The sequence below is a fragment of the Plecotus auritus genome (genome assembly GCF_963455305.1).
Source record: "Plecotus auritus genome assembly, chromosome: 1".
NCBI lineage: Eukaryota > Metazoa > Chordata > Mammalia > Chiroptera > Vespertilionidae > Plecotus > Plecotus auritus.
Window position 1 is genome coordinate 193133068 of NC_137770.1, and position 18675 is coordinate 193151742.

Sequence of the window (18675 nt, forward strand, 5' to 3'; positions counted from 1 at the left end):
AGAATCAAAATAACATATTCATAGTCCATTCAATGACATTGGTAAATATATCTCAAAACTCTGTTTTCACTGTGTGCATTTTGTTATAGTATAAGAAATTCAACAACTTTTACAATTTTCTACAGACTTAAAGCTTACCAGGTTAGCTTATAAATGTTAAACAGAAAATTCTTTGATATCAGATGTATTTGCTTACAATGTGCTTATTTTCACATAGTAACTAGTTTTCAGGGAGCTATGTTAATATATTTTGGCTATCTTGAATATGCAGAATTCTTCATAAGATGCATTTAATATAAAAGCTTTTAGTTATTTTGTCAGACATTGTGGTCAACACACCCTATGGTGATCCCCAGTGAATTATATATATCCTTGTAAATCCCCTCACCTAAATTGTGATTTGCTTCTAACAGATGCAAAGGTGACAGAATGTTAGTCCCATGATTATGTTACACTAGAGGCCCGGTGCACGAAATTCATGCATGGGGTGGGGGGTCACTCAGCCCGGCCTGCACCCTCTCCAATCCGGGACCCCTCGGGGGATGTCCAACTGCCTCTCGCAATCCAAGACCGCTGGCTCCTAACTGCTTGCCTGCCTGCCTGCCTGATCGCCCCTAACCACTCTACCTGCTTGCCTGATCGTCCCTAACCACCTCTGCCTGCCTGCCTGATTGCCCCTAACTGCTCCCCTACCGGCCTGATCGCCCATAACTGTTCCCCTGCTGGCCTGATTGCCCCTAACCACCTCTACCTCGCCCCACACTCGGGACCCAGGATTCCCTCTTCTGGCCGGTCATAGATACCCAGGACCCAGTCTTCCCTCCCTCTGGCCAGCTGCAGGCACCCAGGACCCGGGCTGGCTTCGCCCAGGCCGGCCACAGGGGACCGAGGGGTGGGCGGCTTGTTCCTCTCCCGGGCTGCAGGTGCAGCCACTAGCACCCGGGACCAGGGGGCGGGAGACTTATCCCTCTCCCGGGCCACAGCCTGGCTGGTCCCCATTCCTCTCTCGCAAGCTCATTTGTGCCTGTTGGTCCCCATTCCTCTCTCGCGAGCTCATTTGTGCCTGGCTGGGCCTCATTCCTCCCTCCCAGTGTTGCGTGTCTGAGCCGTTACAGCATGAGGGCGTGACAACCATTTGCATATTAGCTCTTTATTATATAGAACTAGAGGCCTGGTGCATAAATTCATGCACGGGTGGGGTCCCTCTGGGTGGCCTGCAGGGATCGGGCTGAAACCTGCAGTCCAATGCCCCCTGCAGATCCTACCTGCCACTCCCGCTCATCCCGTCCCCACTGTGCCTGCCAAGGACTCCTGCCCAATCAGTCCCGATCAGGAGAGGCTTGAGGCTAGGCTCACACTGCTGCAGCAGCACTTGCCAGCCATGAGCCCTGTGTCTGGCACCAGCGTAAGGGGAGTGGCCTGTGGGATCGGGCTGAAACAGGCTCTCCAACATCCCCCGAGGGGTCCTCGATTGCGAGAGGGCTCAGGCCAGGCTGAGGGACCCCACCAGTGCATGATTGGGCTGGAGAGGGACTGGGGGAGGGCTCCAGGGTGTGTCCAGCCCATCTCGCTCAGTCCTGATCATCCGGACTCCAGCAGCAAGCTAACCTATCGGTCAGAGCATCTGCCCCCTGGTGGTCAGTTCACGTCATACCGACTGGTTGACCAGTTGACTATCTGCCCCCTGGTGGTCAGTGCACATCACAGCACTTGGTTGAGCAGCCTTAGTATATAATTAGCGTATTACGCTTTGATTGGTTGTTCGGTTGTTCTGCCATTCAGTCTATTTGCAAATTACCCTTTTATTACATAGGATTATATAATATTTAGCAGATCGGAGTAACAGAGATTCCTTTGTTGGCCTTGAAGAAGTGAGCAGCCATGGTGAGGACACTCCATACACAGTTGGGTTCTTTTTTAATTTGAGTTTTAGGGATTACTTTTCTAAATTAAACATTTTTATAATGGTAAAATATACATAACATAAAATTTGCAATTTTGACAATTTTTAACTGTTATACTTCAGTAATATTAAGCATATCTACACTGTTTTGCAACTATCACCACCACCTATCTCCAGAAATTTTTCAACTTCTCAAATTGAAAGTCTGTAGGCATTAAATAATAACTCCTCTTTCTCCCCTCCTTCCAGGCTCTGGAAACCACCATTCTGCTTGATGTCTGCATAAATCTTACTACTCTAGGTACCTCATATAAGTAGTATCACATAATATTTGTCCTCTTGTGACTGCCTTATTTCACTTAGTCGGAACTATTATTTAAATATTTAATTTAATAGTATTTTAAAATTAGGTAAAATATATACATGGTTCCAAAGTCAAATTTGTAAAACAAGTTTTATTCAGAGAGGTCCAGTCTCTGTTTTCTGCCATCTTTACCACAGGCAACCATTAGAATGTTTTTGATTTATCCTTTCCTTGAACACCTCCAACACTTTTTTTTCTTCTATACTATAAGCAAACAAATACATATATTTGTATTTATTCCCTCTTCCTTAAATGAGTTGCTTATGTAAACAAGTAACAGTATACCATACAGACTTTATCTTATTCATTTATCAATACATTATAGATATCATTACTTATCATTATATAGAGATAGAAGTTCTCAGTCGAGTTCATCTTTATAGCTCTTAACTCATAATTCCTAACTGATTTTACAGCTGCAATACTAACAATGTTTAGAAATACAGTTGGAGGTTACATACCATATACTTTCCTAATACTTGCTGAAAATCGGCAGCAATGGCATTTGAAGGAGAAAAATGTTCTTGTGACATCAAAGGATTTTTCAGAAAAATATCACTAACCTGGGGAAATGAATGGAAATATTTAAACTATATAGGTAATTTCAACTGGATAATTGCAGACTTAATGTTTATATGAAGCCAAGTCTGGCAGAAACCTGAAATAAAAGAAACTAGGACATTTCAAGATTTTTGGTGGCAGGGTGTCTTTTCTATTTAAAGATACAGTATTTATAAAAACTGCTTGCCCAGTCTTCTCCACTGCTTAGTATAGATTACAACCTCATACTGAGAGATCCTTAATTCTTTGTTATATATGAGGACTTGAGGGAAAGAACAGATGTTTACCTCTGGAAAACAGGGAAATAGGGAGTCCATGATATTTTCTAAATATGCACTTATTTCTCCCTCCTATCATTAAAATCCACTCAATGATAAAAAAAAAAAATCCCAACTAAAAGTCATGATTCTACCTTTCAAAACTTATGGAGTTGCTACAGGACACATCAAAGTTTCAAGAAGAAATTGTGATAATTGTTTGTACTAAAAGTTGTATTCCCCAGAAGTAGTGGTAAAAGTAATATGGTTAGCAATTCTGTGTCATCTGGTTTTGGAAAGGTAGTAAAGTTGGGATGTTTTGTCATAATGGCAGAGAGAAAAAAATTCGAGTATGGTAAATTAAATGGCTAACAGTGTTTAGCATCAAGACTCTAACAATCGTCTAGGCATAACTGTCATAGAGTGACAATATTAGGTCTTATAACCTTTGATTCTATTTTTGAGTATAGTTTGAGCTGTGTTAAAGCAAGTTGGTACACTATACAAATAAAATATATGCATGGTTCATATATATAATTATCTATACATTAAATACATATGCTATTGAGAAAGTATTTTAAATATTAGTAAAACTTCATTTCTTTCTTACTTTTAAAGAACACAATAAGTATAAAGACAGATTTTTTAAAAAATTTAAATTCTTTATTGTTGAAAGTATTACATATGTCTCCTTTTTTATCCTATTGACTTCTCCCAGGCTGCTCCCACCCCCCAGCACATGCCCTCACCCCCCTACTGTCTGTGTCCATTGGTTATGCTTACATGCATGCATACAAGTCCTTTGGTTGACCTCTTACTCACCCCCCTTCCACCCTTTCCTCCCTTCCCTCTGAGGTTTGACTGTCTGTTCAATGCTTCTATGTCTCTGGATCTATTTTTGTTCATCTGTTTGTATTGTTCATTATATTCCATAAATGAGATCATGTGATACTTATCCTTCTCTGACAGGCTTATTTTGCTTAGCATAATGTTCTCCAGGTCCACCCATGCTGTTGCAAATGGTAAGAGTTCTTTCTTTTTTATAGCAGCATAGTATTCCATTGTGTAGATATACCATTGTTTTTTTAAATTTAATTTTATTTTATTGTTTAAAGTATTACAAATATTAGTACATATGTCCCTTTTTTTCCCCCATTGACCTTCCCGGGCCTCCCCTACCACCCGGCACATGCCCTCCCCCGCTTCTCCCCAGTGTCTTGTGTCCATTGGTTATGCTTACATGCATGCATACAAGTCCTTCGGTTGATCTCTTACCCCCCCACCCCCCAAAACTCCCCAGCCTTCCCGCTGTAATTTGACAGTCTGTTCGATGCTTCTCTGCCTCTGTATCTATCTTTTTATTCATCAGGTTATAATGTTCTTTATTATTCATAAATGAGTGAGATCATGTAGTATTTTTCTTTCACTGCCTGGCTTATTTCACTTAGCATAATGCTCTCCAGTTCCATCGATGCTGTTGCAAAAGGTAAGAATTCCTTCTTTTTTACAGTGTAGTATTCCATTGTGAAGATGTACCACTGTTTTTTAATCCACTCATCTGCTGATGGACACTTAGGCTGTTTCCAAAGCTTAGTTAATGTAAATTGTGCTGCTACGAACACAGGGGTGCATATATCCTTTCTGATTAGTGTTTCTGTTTTCTTGGGATATATTCCTAGAAGTGGGATTACTGGGTCAAATGGCAGTTCCATTTTTAAATTTTTGAGGAAACGCCATACTCTTTTCCACAATGGATACACTAGTCTGCATTCCCACCAGCAGTGAAGGAGGGTTCCTTTTTCTCCGCATCCTCTCCAGCACTTGCCGTTTGTTGATTTGTTGATGATAGCCATTCCGGCAGGTGTGAGGTGGTACCTCATTGTTGTTTTGATTTGCATCTCTCGGATGATTAGTGACTTTGAGCATGTTTTCATATGTCTCTTGGCTTTCTGAATGTCCTCTTTCGAAAAATGTCTATTTAGGTCCTTTGCCCATTTTTTTTATTGGGTTGTTTATCTTCCTTTTGTTAAGTTGTATGAGTTCCCTATAAATGTTGGAGATTAAACCCTTATCAGATGTCACATTGGCAAATATGTTCTCCCATGCAGTGGGGGGGCTTACTTGTTATTTTGTTGATGGTTTCTTTTGTGACAGATCCTAATAGATCTGAGTCGATTGTCTTTGCAGATCTTCCTTCAGAGTCAGGGAAGTGTGGAAGCAGGAGACAAATGAAGGATGAGGGTAAGAAATCTCTGGAAGTCATTAATAGCTCTGCTTTATAGACAGATGAATGATTTGCTTTTGTTTAGTGACATTATTGCTCATAAACTATAAAATGGAGACCTCATAATTTCAGAAAAGGTAAAGGTTGTTAAAGTAGTATAACAAATTACTTACATTTTTAAGAAATGCAGATGGTGTTACAATATCCAATGCATTGTCTGAAGCACATAGGTAAATGATCCCATCAATGAAGAGACTATGATAGACAAAGCTTTGAAAAGAATAAATTCATTTACATGATAATGTTAAAGAAATTAAGTATCTATGTAGCAAATTTAATTTCATCTTTAAGTTCTCATTAATAGTATAAGAACTATCTAGATAACTTTTAGAATCAGAATTAGAATATCTTTCACATATTTAAAAATTAAATTATATTAAATAAAAGCTAAAAATTTTGAAGATGTCTATTTATTTATTTAATATATTTTCTATTGATTTCAGAAAGGGAGAGTGAGGGAGATAGAAACATTAATGATGAGAATTATTGATTGGCTGCCTCCTGCACGCCCCCCACTGGGGATTAAGCCCACAGGAATCAAACCACGACCTCCTGGTTCATAGATCAATACCACTGAGCCACACCAGCTGGGCTGACTATGTACTGAAAGTAAACCAGTGAAAGAGAAACATTGATATGAGAGAGACACATTGATTGGTTGCCTCCTGCCCTGACCAGGGTTGGGAATGAAACCTACAACTGAAGTATGTGCCCTTGACTGGAATTGAACCTGGGATCCTTCAGTGTGCGGGGCTGCTGCTCTATCCACTGAGCCAAACTGGCGAGGGCATGCTACAAATATTTTTAATGATAATATTGATTGATACAAAAAATTCCCACTTGGAAAATGGTTGTTTTTTTTTTTTTTTTTATACATGATGTATGGTTTTACATAAAGTTTAAAAGCAGGCAAAGTTAAACTAAAATATTACGAATTAGGATAATGGCTGCCTTTGGAGCAGTGGAAGTGGTTAGGAAGAAGAATGAAGAGGGCTTCTGTGAAGCTGGAGATAGTCTGTTTCTTGACCTGGTGGTAGCAGGAGTGTTTACTTGGTGACGATTCATCCAGTTATTCACTTAGGATTTGTGCTCTATCTGTATAGATATTTATAGCTTACCAAGAAAAGTTTTTAAAAATCTGTCACTTTTTTGTTGTTGTTTCAGGACTTTTATGTTATTGGCTCCATCACATTGATTCCACCCTGAGCTTACACATTAATTTTCTTGCATTTTCTTAGAATATTTTCATAGACATACTTTTCATATTCAGATATCTAATCTATGTGAAATTTAGTTTTTGTAGAATAATATAAGGGATCTTACTTTTTCTTTGCCCAGATGGACTGTCATTTTACTAGTACGTGATTTTGCCTCTTGACCCAAAAAGTCCTAAAATATTTACTATCTGACCCTTGATAGGTAAGGGTTAGAATGTAAACACTCTATTTCTATTTTACTCTTGGTTGCTCTAGAAATTCAACATGTATATATATTTTAATTAAGTATAAACTTAATAAAATAATCCAGCATAATATAAGGAACTATTAAAATTATTTAAAATTGGAAAATATTTTTATTTCTAAGTTGGGAGGAGCCTTTGCTGAAAAAGTTGCTAATTCTACCATATCTCTGAAAGTTATATATGTGAAGTTATATATGAAGTAAATTGATAATTGCTATGAAAAGAGATATTTTAAATGTTGCTTAGTATGTTATTACTGAGTAACATTCAGAAACTATCTTTAAATGTTAAAAACAAACAAACTTGAATATATGATGTCCAGGATATACTGGTTAACTGACAAAAGCAAAGTAGAGAAAAGTATGTATGATGTAATACCATTATTTATCATTCGCATATGCTACCAAGGGAAGTACAAACATATATTATGTGTCTTATATGAAAAAGAAAAGAAAAAATGATAAACTAAAAACTTATTAAAAATGATTACTTACATAGGGAGAGAGAGAGAGTCAGTGTGGACAGGAAAGGAATAAAAATCAGACTTCTTGAAGGAAACGTATTTTGTATATTTGACTTTGGAACCATATAATTTTTCATAATTATAAAATGTTATTAAATCAAATTTTGAATATAATCTTTAAAAATAAAAAACAAAATGAAAAAAACAAAGCCAACTTTATATTAAGTAACCCAAGCAAGAGATGATGGTAGTGTGGTTCCTATGGTACTGGTGGAAGTTGTCAGATTCTGAATATATTTGGAAGGTAAAGTCAATAGAATTTGCTGATGGATTGGATTTGGATGTAAAGGAGACAAAAGTCAAGGATCATAAAAGTTTTAGGTCTGAGGAACTGGAAAGTGGAACACTGCAGGAGGAGGGTTGGTTTAGACATAAGTTTGAGATGCTTATCAGACATCCAATAGAGATGTAGAATGGTCAGCTGGATACATACATTTGGAGTTCAGGGAAGAGGCCCTCAAAAGATTCAAATTAGAATGTACAATACAGGTAAGCATATATTTAAAAAAAAATCATTCCTGCTAATCAGTGAAAACAAAACTAGAATATCACTAGTTTGCAAACCCCAATAAATTAATGGCTCTAGGGTGTAGACAATGAATATCAATGGCTGCTAGCATGTCAAAAGGAAGTATAAGCAGATGAAAAAACAACTATAGTCTTGCCAAAGGGATCAAGCCTCTTGATCCAGCTGGTTAGAGCATGGTAAACTGCATTTTGAGTATGCAATCAGCAAACTCAGACTGTGGGAAACTCTATAGGTTCTTCAATAAATTGTAATGATAGGACAGGAATAGAGGGGGAATATGTAGATTAAAGAAATTTAAATAACATCAAATTAAAAAGTAGGCAGTATTGGGCTCTAATATCTGAGGTGTATATTTAGGTGCTGAAACAATGAAGAAACAGGATAAGTGGCTGCTATAAAAGTTGGAATGATGGAGGAGAAGAAGGAAACTGTGAACAAACAGGACATATGGTGGGGATTTTGGGGATAATTGGCAGTGTTCTATTTTTTTGGCATAGGTGGCAGTTGCAGTTGGTAGGGGAGTTCCCTTGTAAAACTTCATAAAACTATACATTTGCTTGATGTGGTTTTTGTTTTCTTAAAAAATCTTTTGACCCCCTTCACCCATTTCTCCCACTACCCACCGACCCCTACATCTGGCAAACACTAACCTGTTCTCTGTATCTATCAACTTGTTTTTTGTTTTTGTTTTTAGAGTGGTCTTATTGAAGATATTTTAAAGTGGAAGTTTCCTTTTTTATTAATAAAATATTTTGGATATACCAAAAAAGTATGGAGAATAAGGACAAGAACACTTGTAGACCCATCAATCTATTTAAAATGTTACAGATACAATTACAGGCAGTCCTTGGGTTACGTCGCAGATCTGTTCCTACAGTGCGATGTAACTTGATTTTCGCTGTAAGTCGGAACCCACCTATGTAAGCACCTACGTCACTCACATGGAGCACATACACAGCAGCAATGAAGTGAAACAGTAAAAAAAATTTAAAAGAAAGATAACAATTCCTGACCTTTACTTGTGGTAAATAAATAATAAAAAACATAAAGCACATATGTACATACGTCGAAATGATGGAACTTTTTTTTTATAAATGGAGATGGCGACGTAACCACGAAATGACGTAAGTCGAGTCCGACGTAACCCGAAGACTGCCTGTAATGTCCCCTGTATACCCATGCCTCAATTTAATTCTTTTCCCATCACTTTGCAAAGGTAAGCACTTTCATGAATTTGTTGTTTATCATTCCCATTCACAATTTTATGCTTTTACATATAGAAGTTCTCCTTTCTGAGGGCTCAATCAAGAGTAAGTAGAACTAATATATTTTTTCCTCATGCCATTATCATTGGAATTATTAGCTGATAATTGTTAAAAAGTAGTTTCATTAGAATATACCTTACCTTCCCATTTGAATTGTGGTCTTTGGTTCAGCTCTAAGAAGCACTAGTCTAAGCACCGTTGCTGCTGTTTCCTAAAAATAAATTGTCAGCATTTACTTTGCAGAAGATTGCAGTGTTTTTCATTATTCTTCTCCTAAATTTACTTATGTTCTGATTAGTTTATCAAGGGACAACTGTTTACTAGGAGAACTAATGGGTGGTTATTCATAATTCATGGTAAGAGGCAAGTTATAAATATTCGTATGAATATTCAGATTCATATGAATCTGAAGGAAAAATTTAAAATTACTTAAATATACATACCCTGTGTATATACATATAAGTGTGGAAATATGATTTGTATTAGATAATCAGTCTTATTTTTACAGCCACATCATACCTATATATATGGCTTCAAGGCTGGGAAGCACTATCTAATCAAATATCTTTTAGTGACTAAAACTATAAATAAAGCTTATATTATTATTTTTAATTTTTTAAAAATTAATCTTCACCAAGGATATATTTTACTGATTTTAGAGAAAGAGGAAAGAGAGAGAGAAACATTAAAACATTGATGTATGAGATGAGAGAAATATCAATCAGTTTCCTCCCATACATACTTCCACCAGGGATTGAACCCACAACCTAAGTATGTGCCCTGATCGGAATCGAATAGCAACCTTTTGATTCATGGTACAACACAATGATCTAACCAACTAAGCCACACCACCAAGGGCTAAAGCTTATTATTAATGGGAGAGAGTAAAGCTTGAAATTTTTGGGATTGCTTGAAAATTCCGAGCAGTATTCTCTAGGAAAGAATTTCCGAAGAAACAAGAAAAATTAAGGGAGTACATAGGCTTTCAGTTACTCTGTTATCATCACTGGAATATATTCCCCTAGCTTTCCCCATGTCTCATTTAGAGTAAATAATCAATGAAATTATAGAAAAATTTGAAACAAAGCAAATGGCAACATGAGGCTGTAAAAGTGTGACAAACTGAGCTCTAGTTATGTTTTTGTTATAAAAGTACTGCACGACTTAAGAGACTTGTCTGGGTTGTTTCTTTGTGTGAAGAATGAAGTGGGCAAGATCATTTCTAGGATCCTCTCCAACTCTAGGACCCTAAATAGCAATTGATTTGATCTAATGATTAAGCTTTAGTAGATACTAATACTTTTCTAATGATTATAAAATAGTTGTGACATTAATATTTCTTATTAATGAATAAGAAGTATTATATAACTCTTATGAACCCCTTCAACTTTCTGTCTCTCCGACTTCTTAATTAATATTTAGCACTGAGAAAAGACATGGTAGAACTCTTTTTTTTTTTTTTTAATATATTTTATTGATTTTTACAGCCAGGAAGGGAGAGGGATAGAAAGTTAGAAACATCGATGAGAGAGAAACATCGATCAGCTGCCTCCTGCACACCCCCTACTGGGATGTGCCCGCAACCAAGATACATGCCCTTGACTGGAATCGAACCTGGGACCCTTCAGTCCACAGGCCGACGCTCTATCCACTGAGCCAAACCAGCTAGAGCGATATGGTAGAACTCTTTAAAGCACTTTGTCATTCCTTTCCTTCTCCCTGGTCAGCTTTTTGTACAGCAATCATTCTGAACCTTTAATCCTTTCTTCCAATTGCTCCACCCCTTCCCACTTTCTTACCTTCCTACATGTTTCATAAAGAGAAGTCATTTGGCTTATGAACCCCTTCAACTTTCTGTCTCTCCCTCTTCTTAATTAATTAAACATTTATTGAGAACGTACTATATAAAGACAGAGATGAAGACAGTGCCTGTTCTGAAGGAGTCTGACAGCAGAGACAAATAAGTAAAAGAAGAATCTTATTCAGCCAGGTAAGTAGTTTGGTAAAAGGATATAAATTAGCCTGGGCATAAGAAGACTTCAAGGAGAAACTGAGAAAGTCTCAAAGCACAGAAGAGGTTATACTGCTAAAAAGTGAAGACAAGTGGGTTCCAGGGAGAGGGAAGAGGGGATAAACTGAGACCCTGGTGAGACTGGAGAACAGCATGAAGGTCAGGATAGCTGCAGCCCAAAAATAATGTGGGGGAAGAGGAGATAATCATGGAAAAGTCCTACCAGGAAGGGACTTGAATGCCAAGCTAAGTGGTAAGGGCTTTATTCTGTATGTAATCAGGTGCCACCAAATGAGTTTAAGCAAGGAGTGACATGATCATATTTGCTTTTAGCAATAACCACTTGAGCAGCAGTGTGGAGGCTGATTTTGAGAGGGACAAGGCTGAAGTCTGGGAGATCAGTTAGGAGGCACTTTAAAAATATTTATTTATGTATTTATTTATGTATTTATTTATTTATTTATTTATTTATTTATTTATTTATTTGAGAGGTGGGGGGAGAGAGAGAAAGAGAGAGAGAGAGAGAGAGAGAGAGAGAGAGAGAGATTCCACCTATTTATGTATTCATTGGTTGATTCTTGTATATACCCTGACCGGATCAAACCCTCAACCTTTGTGTACTGGGATGATGCTCTCACCACCTGAGCTACAGGGCTAGGGCCAGGAGGCATTTTCAATAACCCTTGGTGACAAGAATTGAGGGCCTAGATGACAACATGGTTCAGAAACAAGGAAATGGGTTTAAGACATATTCAGGAGACAGAACTAATCGAACTTGGTGACAAAGAACACACGTGAAGGTGAAGAAGAAGGAAAAATTGAAGATGACTCCCAGTTTCCAGTAGAGCTACTCAACAAGATTAGAAATACACAGGGAGGAATTGGGAAAGAATTTAGTTCTTCTGTTAGGCACTCTGTGGAGAGAGATTACCTTGGAAGTGGATTTGATAGTGATCCAAGTAAAGCTGTTCTGTGCATGAATGAATGTGTCAAGTTAAAAGAGGACTGAAGTTACTAGTAGAACCCTGAGGAACATAGAGGGCATTCCTCAAATCCAAGGCTCACATCTCCACTGCCACACTGGATTCCACTTCTTTGTGCTCCTTTAGTCTTGCTCCACCAACAGCCCCTTCCTCTCTTATAGCTCCAAACTCTTCCCATTAGCCTACATACATGTGAAAGTTTTCTCTGTACTAAAAAATGAGGCTTCCTTGCCCTAGCCGGTTTGGCTTAGTGGATAGAGGGTCAGCCTGCGGACTGAAGGGTCCCGGGTTCGATTCCGGTCAAGGGCATGTACCTTGGTTGCTGGCACATCCCCAGTGGAAGGTGTGCAGGAGGCAGCTGATTGATGTTTCTCTCTCATTGATGTTTCTAGCTCTCTATCCCTCTCCCTTCCTCTCTGTAAAATACCAATAAAATATATTTTTTAAAAAATGAGGCTCCCTCCTGGACCATGCTTCTTCTAGCTTTCACCTTATCTCATTCCCTTTCTAAATTCTTGAAAGAACAATCTAACTTCACTCTTTACTTCCTCATCTCCCATTCACCTGGCTTAAAGCAATCTGGCTTCTGCCTCTACCACTTCTACCAAACTGCTAACTGTATGGTCAGCAATCATCTCCTAACTATAGAATTCAACAAACACCTTTTAGATCTTGTTCAACTTCTTTGGGGCATGAAACATTCTTGTAACTTTCTTTTCTTGGCTTTCAGGACACCACTGCTCTTACCCACTTCTACTATCTTCAACTGTTAGCCCTGCCCCTCGGAGTGCTACACTGAACATTTGATCACTTAAAGCTTTTGAGGATAGGTAGAGGAATAAATACACAAATCGATTGGTCATTTCCCATAGGCAACAAAATTCAACCTGTCCCAAACTGTACTCTCCTGCCCTGCGTCCCTCTCTCTCCTCCACAATCCTCCTCCTCCATATGTAGTTTCTATATTGTTTACTGACACCTGAGGGGGGAAAAAAAAGACAAATCATCACACTGTACACCTTAAACCAGCCGTGGGCAAACTACGGCCCGCGGGCTGGATCCGGCCCGCGGAGCCGAAAGAGCGGAGGGTTCTCTTGCTCTCCCCTCCGCTCCTTTACTTTGAATTTATATTAGTTCACACAAACACTCCATCCATGCTTTTGTTCCGGCCCTCCGGTCCAGTTTAAGAACCCATTGTGGCCCTCGAGTCAAAAAGTTTGCCCACCCCTGCCTTAAACTCACACAGTTATATGGCAATTCTATTTCAATAGAGCTGGGGGAAAAAAAAATTAAGAAGCATCCTAGGCATGACCCTGTCACTAACTCCTGAGGATTAGTTTTACAAAGTCTTTCTTAGGATCTGCCCCCTCCTTTCTATCTGCACTGTCATAGCCTTAGCTCAGGCCCTTAGATCTTCTGCATACTAGTTAACTGTAATAGTACCATCCTTACTGGTTCTCTCACCTCCAATCCACCTCTGGATTGTAAGCAAACCAAATGTACCAGAAGATAAATCAGATCATGCTATTCCTTTATATATTTAATTAGAGGCCTGATGCATGAAATTCATGCAAGAGTAGGCCTTCCTTCCCCTGGCTGCTGGCACTGGCTTCCCTCTGGCATCCAGGACCCTGGCTTTCCTCGCAGGCCCAGCTTTGTTCGGTCTAATTAGCATATTACACTTTTATTATTATAGATTATGTCCCAGTTTCTCTAGGACAAAAAAAAAAAAAAAAAAAAAAAAGAAGATAGGACCCTTCATGAACTATTCTCTGCCTACCTTTCTGATCTAATCTTTATGTCTTACATATTAGGGCCCTGTGCTCTACCTAGCCCTACTGAGGTTCTTGAGGTGGGCTGTTTCCTCTGCACGGAGTCCCTATTTCCCTTTCCTGTGCCAGGCTAAGACTAACTCTTTTTTTCTTTCTTTCTTTTTTAATCATCAAGTCTTTTTTTAAAAATATATTTTATTGATTTTTTTTTTTTTTTTTTGGAGAGAGGAAGGGAGAGGGATACAGAGCCAGAAACATTGATGAGAGAGAAACATCAATCAGCTGCCTCCTGCACAAACCCCCACCAGGGACGTGCCCACAACCAAGGTACATGCCCTTGACAGGAATCGAATCCGGGACCCCTGAGTCCGCAGGCCGACGCTCTATCCACTGAGCCAAACCGGCCAGGGCAAGACTAACTCTTATAAGGCTTCTAAGCCAAGCACCCTAACATCACCTCCTCTGTGGTCGCAAGCAGCCACCCATCCTGAGCGGCACAGGAGCAGTCTGGACCTACCTCCACTGAAATACTTCTTACACTGTAGGACACCTGTATGCCGCCCTTGGACATAAAGGGACCTGAGCTCATCAAGCGACAGCTTCAGGTGCTGTCTTCTCTTCATTGCTGCACCCCTCACTCCTTTAACCTGGGATTATACAACTAATACATGTTCAATAAGTGCGTGTTGATCTGGGAGAGAAAACCCGGAAGGGGTTTCCGGAATTGGACAGGGCTGCTAATCACCGCCAAAGGGGTCGCGTGCAGCACCACTCCTAACCCCTCGGCGGCGCCCGTGCGGCTCCGCTGTTCTGCAGCTCGAGAGGCTCCCGCCCGGGACTCACCGCCTCGCAGGCAGCCGCGCACGGGGGCGGGGCCTCTCGTCCCCACTCACGGCTCATTCGGGCCTCCCGGCAGCGCCGCCTCCTGAGGGGCGGGGTCCGGTAGGCATCACCTTTCAAAACCAGAACGCGCGAAGGCGGAGGTGACGATAGGAGTACCTGATAGGACCCGCCGGTCCAGGCCAGATCCGCTAGGATCACTCGGCCATTAGCAATGCAGCTGTAGGTGATCGTCATTGTGGGCGGGCCAGTGAAGGGAAGGTTCCCGCCAGACCCAACCGCCCGCGGTAGCCTCGGGGCGGAGACTGGGGCGGGGCTCTGGAGGGGGCGGTGTATGCGCAGGCGCGAGGAGCGATTGATTGGCAGTGAGGGAGGCGGGGCCATTTCTTGTCTGGGCTGAGTCTGTGATGAGCTGGGGGGCGGGAGGGGCGGGGCCGAGGTTTCCGGAAAAACTAGCTTTGGGTGAGTGAAGCCCTTCTTTGTGGTCACCGTTAAAATCACTTTAAGAGCCAGTTTACTTCACAGTGCCCACCTACATAGAATTCATTCACAATCTAACACGTGTAAAATGTAGACCTTGGTTTAAAATAAAATTCATTCATTAACTCAACAAGCATTGTTTGAACTCGCACGATGTGCTAATTTGCCTTAGATGAACAAGCATGCATAGTTGTAGGCCTCACTGAGGAGGTCGTATTCTAGAAGTGGTTACAGAGGTACATGCAGATAAGTGCCAATCTCAAGTTATATATTTGCAAGTGATATATATATGAGTGCGCTGTGATGGAAAGAGAAACGAAGCTGCAGAAACTGGAGTGGAGGCAGTTAAGGGGAGCAAAGCTTTCAAAGTCACTCTGGGACTTAGAGGATGGGTTGGAATTCTCTAAGTGGGAAGGAAAGCTAGGACAGTCTAAGCAGAGGGAACAGCTCTTAAAGGTTTGAAGGAAGGCAAGGCTAGGGAATGCATGTTAAGTGAGTGGCAGAGGAAAGGCGCATAATAGGTGGGTGGGCAGGAGATGAGAGTGGTAGTAGTGGTAGAATGAGTTTTGTTATCCTAGACCAGCTGTGGGCAAACTACGGCCGCGGGCGTTCGGCTGTTCTATCCGGCCTGCGGAGCCGAAAGAGCGGAGGGTTCTCTTGCTCTACCCTCCGCTCCTTCACCAGCAGCGGTGTTAACATGGCAACGTCAGGAAACACGCTGCAGCTCCTTCTTCTGAGTGGGCAGATTTATATCCGCCCATTCAGTAGAAGGAACAACCTCTCAATCTTCCAGAGGCTCCTTGTAATGCCCGCGGACGCGTCTCCCGACATCACCCTGGGAATGCGTAGACACGTTATCGTGGTGATGTAGGGAGACACGCCCCTGGAGAGCACAGTATCAGAGCACAGTTTGAAATGAATAAAACTATTGAAATAAAAAAAAAAGACCGTACCCTTTTATGTAATGATGTTTACTTTGAATTTATATTAGTTGACACAAACACTCCATCCATGCTTTTGTTCCGGCCCTCCGGTCCAGTTTAAGAACCCATTGTGGCCCTCGAGTCAAAAAGTTTGCCCACCCCTGTCCTACACCTTGTATTTCTGGGCAAGAATTTTTTCATTAGTATGGCATTGTGGAAGAGTGGAAAGAAATCAGATAAAACTTGGATTCAGATATAGACATTGCTATTTACTCTGTTGCCTTGAATGTAACTTAACCTTTTTGAGACTCAGTATCCTAATCTATAAGATGAGGAGAGTTGTCAAGTTTAAATTAAGTAAATATGCAAATTCTTAGCATATAGTAGATAAGCAATTGCAATCCTTTTTGTGATAAATACATGAATGAAAATTACTTTATTGCTCCCAAATAGTATAACTTTAAAAATAAAGCAATCAATGTCTTTCTGGAGTGCCTGGCAGGAGGTGAGGACAGGGAGTAATTGAGTTTATATGAACCCAGGGTTTTCAAATTGGGTTTAACAAGCAAGCCTGGAACTGGCCTGAACTGTAGCTCTTGAGAATGATGCCTTCTTGAATCATCTATCCTTCTATATAAAGAAAATCTTGAATCAATGTATTTTATCAGCTTAGAGGTAATGCCTTGTGCTACAGGTGGGGTGGCTGAATTAAAAGCTCTGGTTACATTGCTAATATGTAGGAAAATGAAATACGTTAATTCGGAGGTAATGTATTGGTATATTCTTGCTTACAGTAAAAACAAGCAGAACAAACTTGATCGTATTGCAGTGCACCTTCTGTTTATTAAATAGTGGAGCAGAGAGTGACTGGGCAATGAAATCATGATCTGTGGTAATGATAACAAGCACCTGATAGTTGGAGAGGTATATATGGAAGCTCCCTTGTCTCAGTTTCACCTTGTCATTAAAACAATCCTGTGTGGTGGGTGCATGTTTCACAATCCACAAATTCAGGTCTACACTAATGTAAGCTGTAATTTATAATATAACTCTTTCTTTCTTTGAGCCCCATTTTATCTGATATCTGAGGCTTAATCTAGTTAATGTTGGGTGTTCTCAGTTAACTCAGGACATCCCCTTCCCTTCTTTCTACATGGGGTGGCATCTATGTGTGTGTGGGAACCTAGTGGAGGGGGAAATCTTCTGATTCATGACCTTCATCTCTCTAAGGTGGCATCTGCTGCTAATGTTTGTTATCTGTCTCCGATCACCAGTTACATACTCTATAAGTCCTCTTCAGGTGCTCGGGTTCTCTCTCAGCCACTTTTGTGGCCCTGTTGGTGGGGCAAGGAAACTTTCTATTGCCTTCTGAGGCGTTGGGAGCCTGGAGAGGCTGTCTCAGGCCTCTGGCCCACACACCATACTTCAGCCCTTCTGGTGTGCTGTCACTCTGTGGTCATATGGGGAGCACTTCTTAGACCTTACCTCACCTGGGAAGCCAGCCCTTGAATCCCCGATTTACTGAGCATCTTCTCATCATTATAGTCTATCCACTTCACCTTCCAGTGGGGACTCTGGCAAACTGGATTGCTTCCTTCTGACTCTCTGCCCTCCTTCAGGCCGTGGAAACTCCAGCAAGCCTAGTTGGGAACTTCCTATCACCTCAGGCATCCTTCCCAATTTATGGCGTTCATGTTGGCTTTTGCTGTCCATATACTCGCTCTTCAGGGAGTTTCCAAAATCTATATTTTGAAACATTAAGAGCTGAGAGTCTTTTTCTTCTTTCCCTGCCCTTTCTTCCTCCTCTTCTTCCTCCATTTTCTTTGTTCTTAATTTTTATGCAAAAGGGATAACAGAATAAAAACCACAGCAGGTAATACAAAACATCACAGGTATTTCCATCTTTCCCTTGATAGTTTGACAAAACCTGGAAGATGGAGCAGGTGAGAAGGTGGATCCCTGGGAAGGAGAAATGGGACATTTCACCATTTTCCAATTCTTTTAAAACAAGATTTTGGACCTCATGACAACTTTCACTGATTTTACTGTCATTGCTTTTTATAGATTAGCTTTTCAGAAAGAAAAGTCACTAATTTTTCAATCATCCTATTTTTGCGGTTACTCGAGAGTTTGTCAATACTCCACAAGCTGGAAACTTTCAAGTACTCACTAATTCAGGATGTGTTTTATTAAGTATTGACAGTCTCCTATAAATAAGTAAAAGTTGGCTTTTATAATAAATGTTGTTTTCTCTGACTATGGTGTATTTTTCAAATGTTTCCTCTGAAGCTTATTTTCTTTTAATTTTTTTTTTTTTTTTTTTTTTTTTTTTTTTAGTATCCTTTTGCAGACATTTTTTATTCTTACCTAGACAAACATGATTTTTTTATGATGATGGTGGACTTTACTGTCATTTTCGTCAAGGCTACCTTTCCTAGCCTCAGATAAAAATATTCCCTTATTTTCTGTAAATATTCTGTTATTTTATTTTATTTTTTAAAATATTTAAAACTTTAGC

The 18675-nt window shown here is 40.1% G+C and overlaps 1 protein-coding gene across 1 annotated transcript in view; it reads right to left on the reverse strand.

The window, feature by feature from the left end:
* LOC308247730 (uncharacterized protein) overlaps window positions 1-14991 on the reverse strand; it is a gene marked incomplete at both ends in the record, with an annotated part of 41925 nt that extends 26934 nt beyond the window's left edge. The window contains 4 exons of the mRNA XM_080667205.1: window positions 2729-2830; window positions 5483-5579; window positions 9289-9359; window positions 14914-14991. Coding sequence (XP_080523331.1) covers window positions 2729-2830; window positions 5483-5579; window positions 9289-9359; window positions 14914-14991 — 348 coding nt within the window. The remainder of the gene's footprint in view (window positions 1-2728; window positions 2831-5482; window positions 5580-9288; window positions 9360-14913) is intronic.
* Between the last annotated feature and the right edge of the window lie 3684 nt (window positions 14992-18675).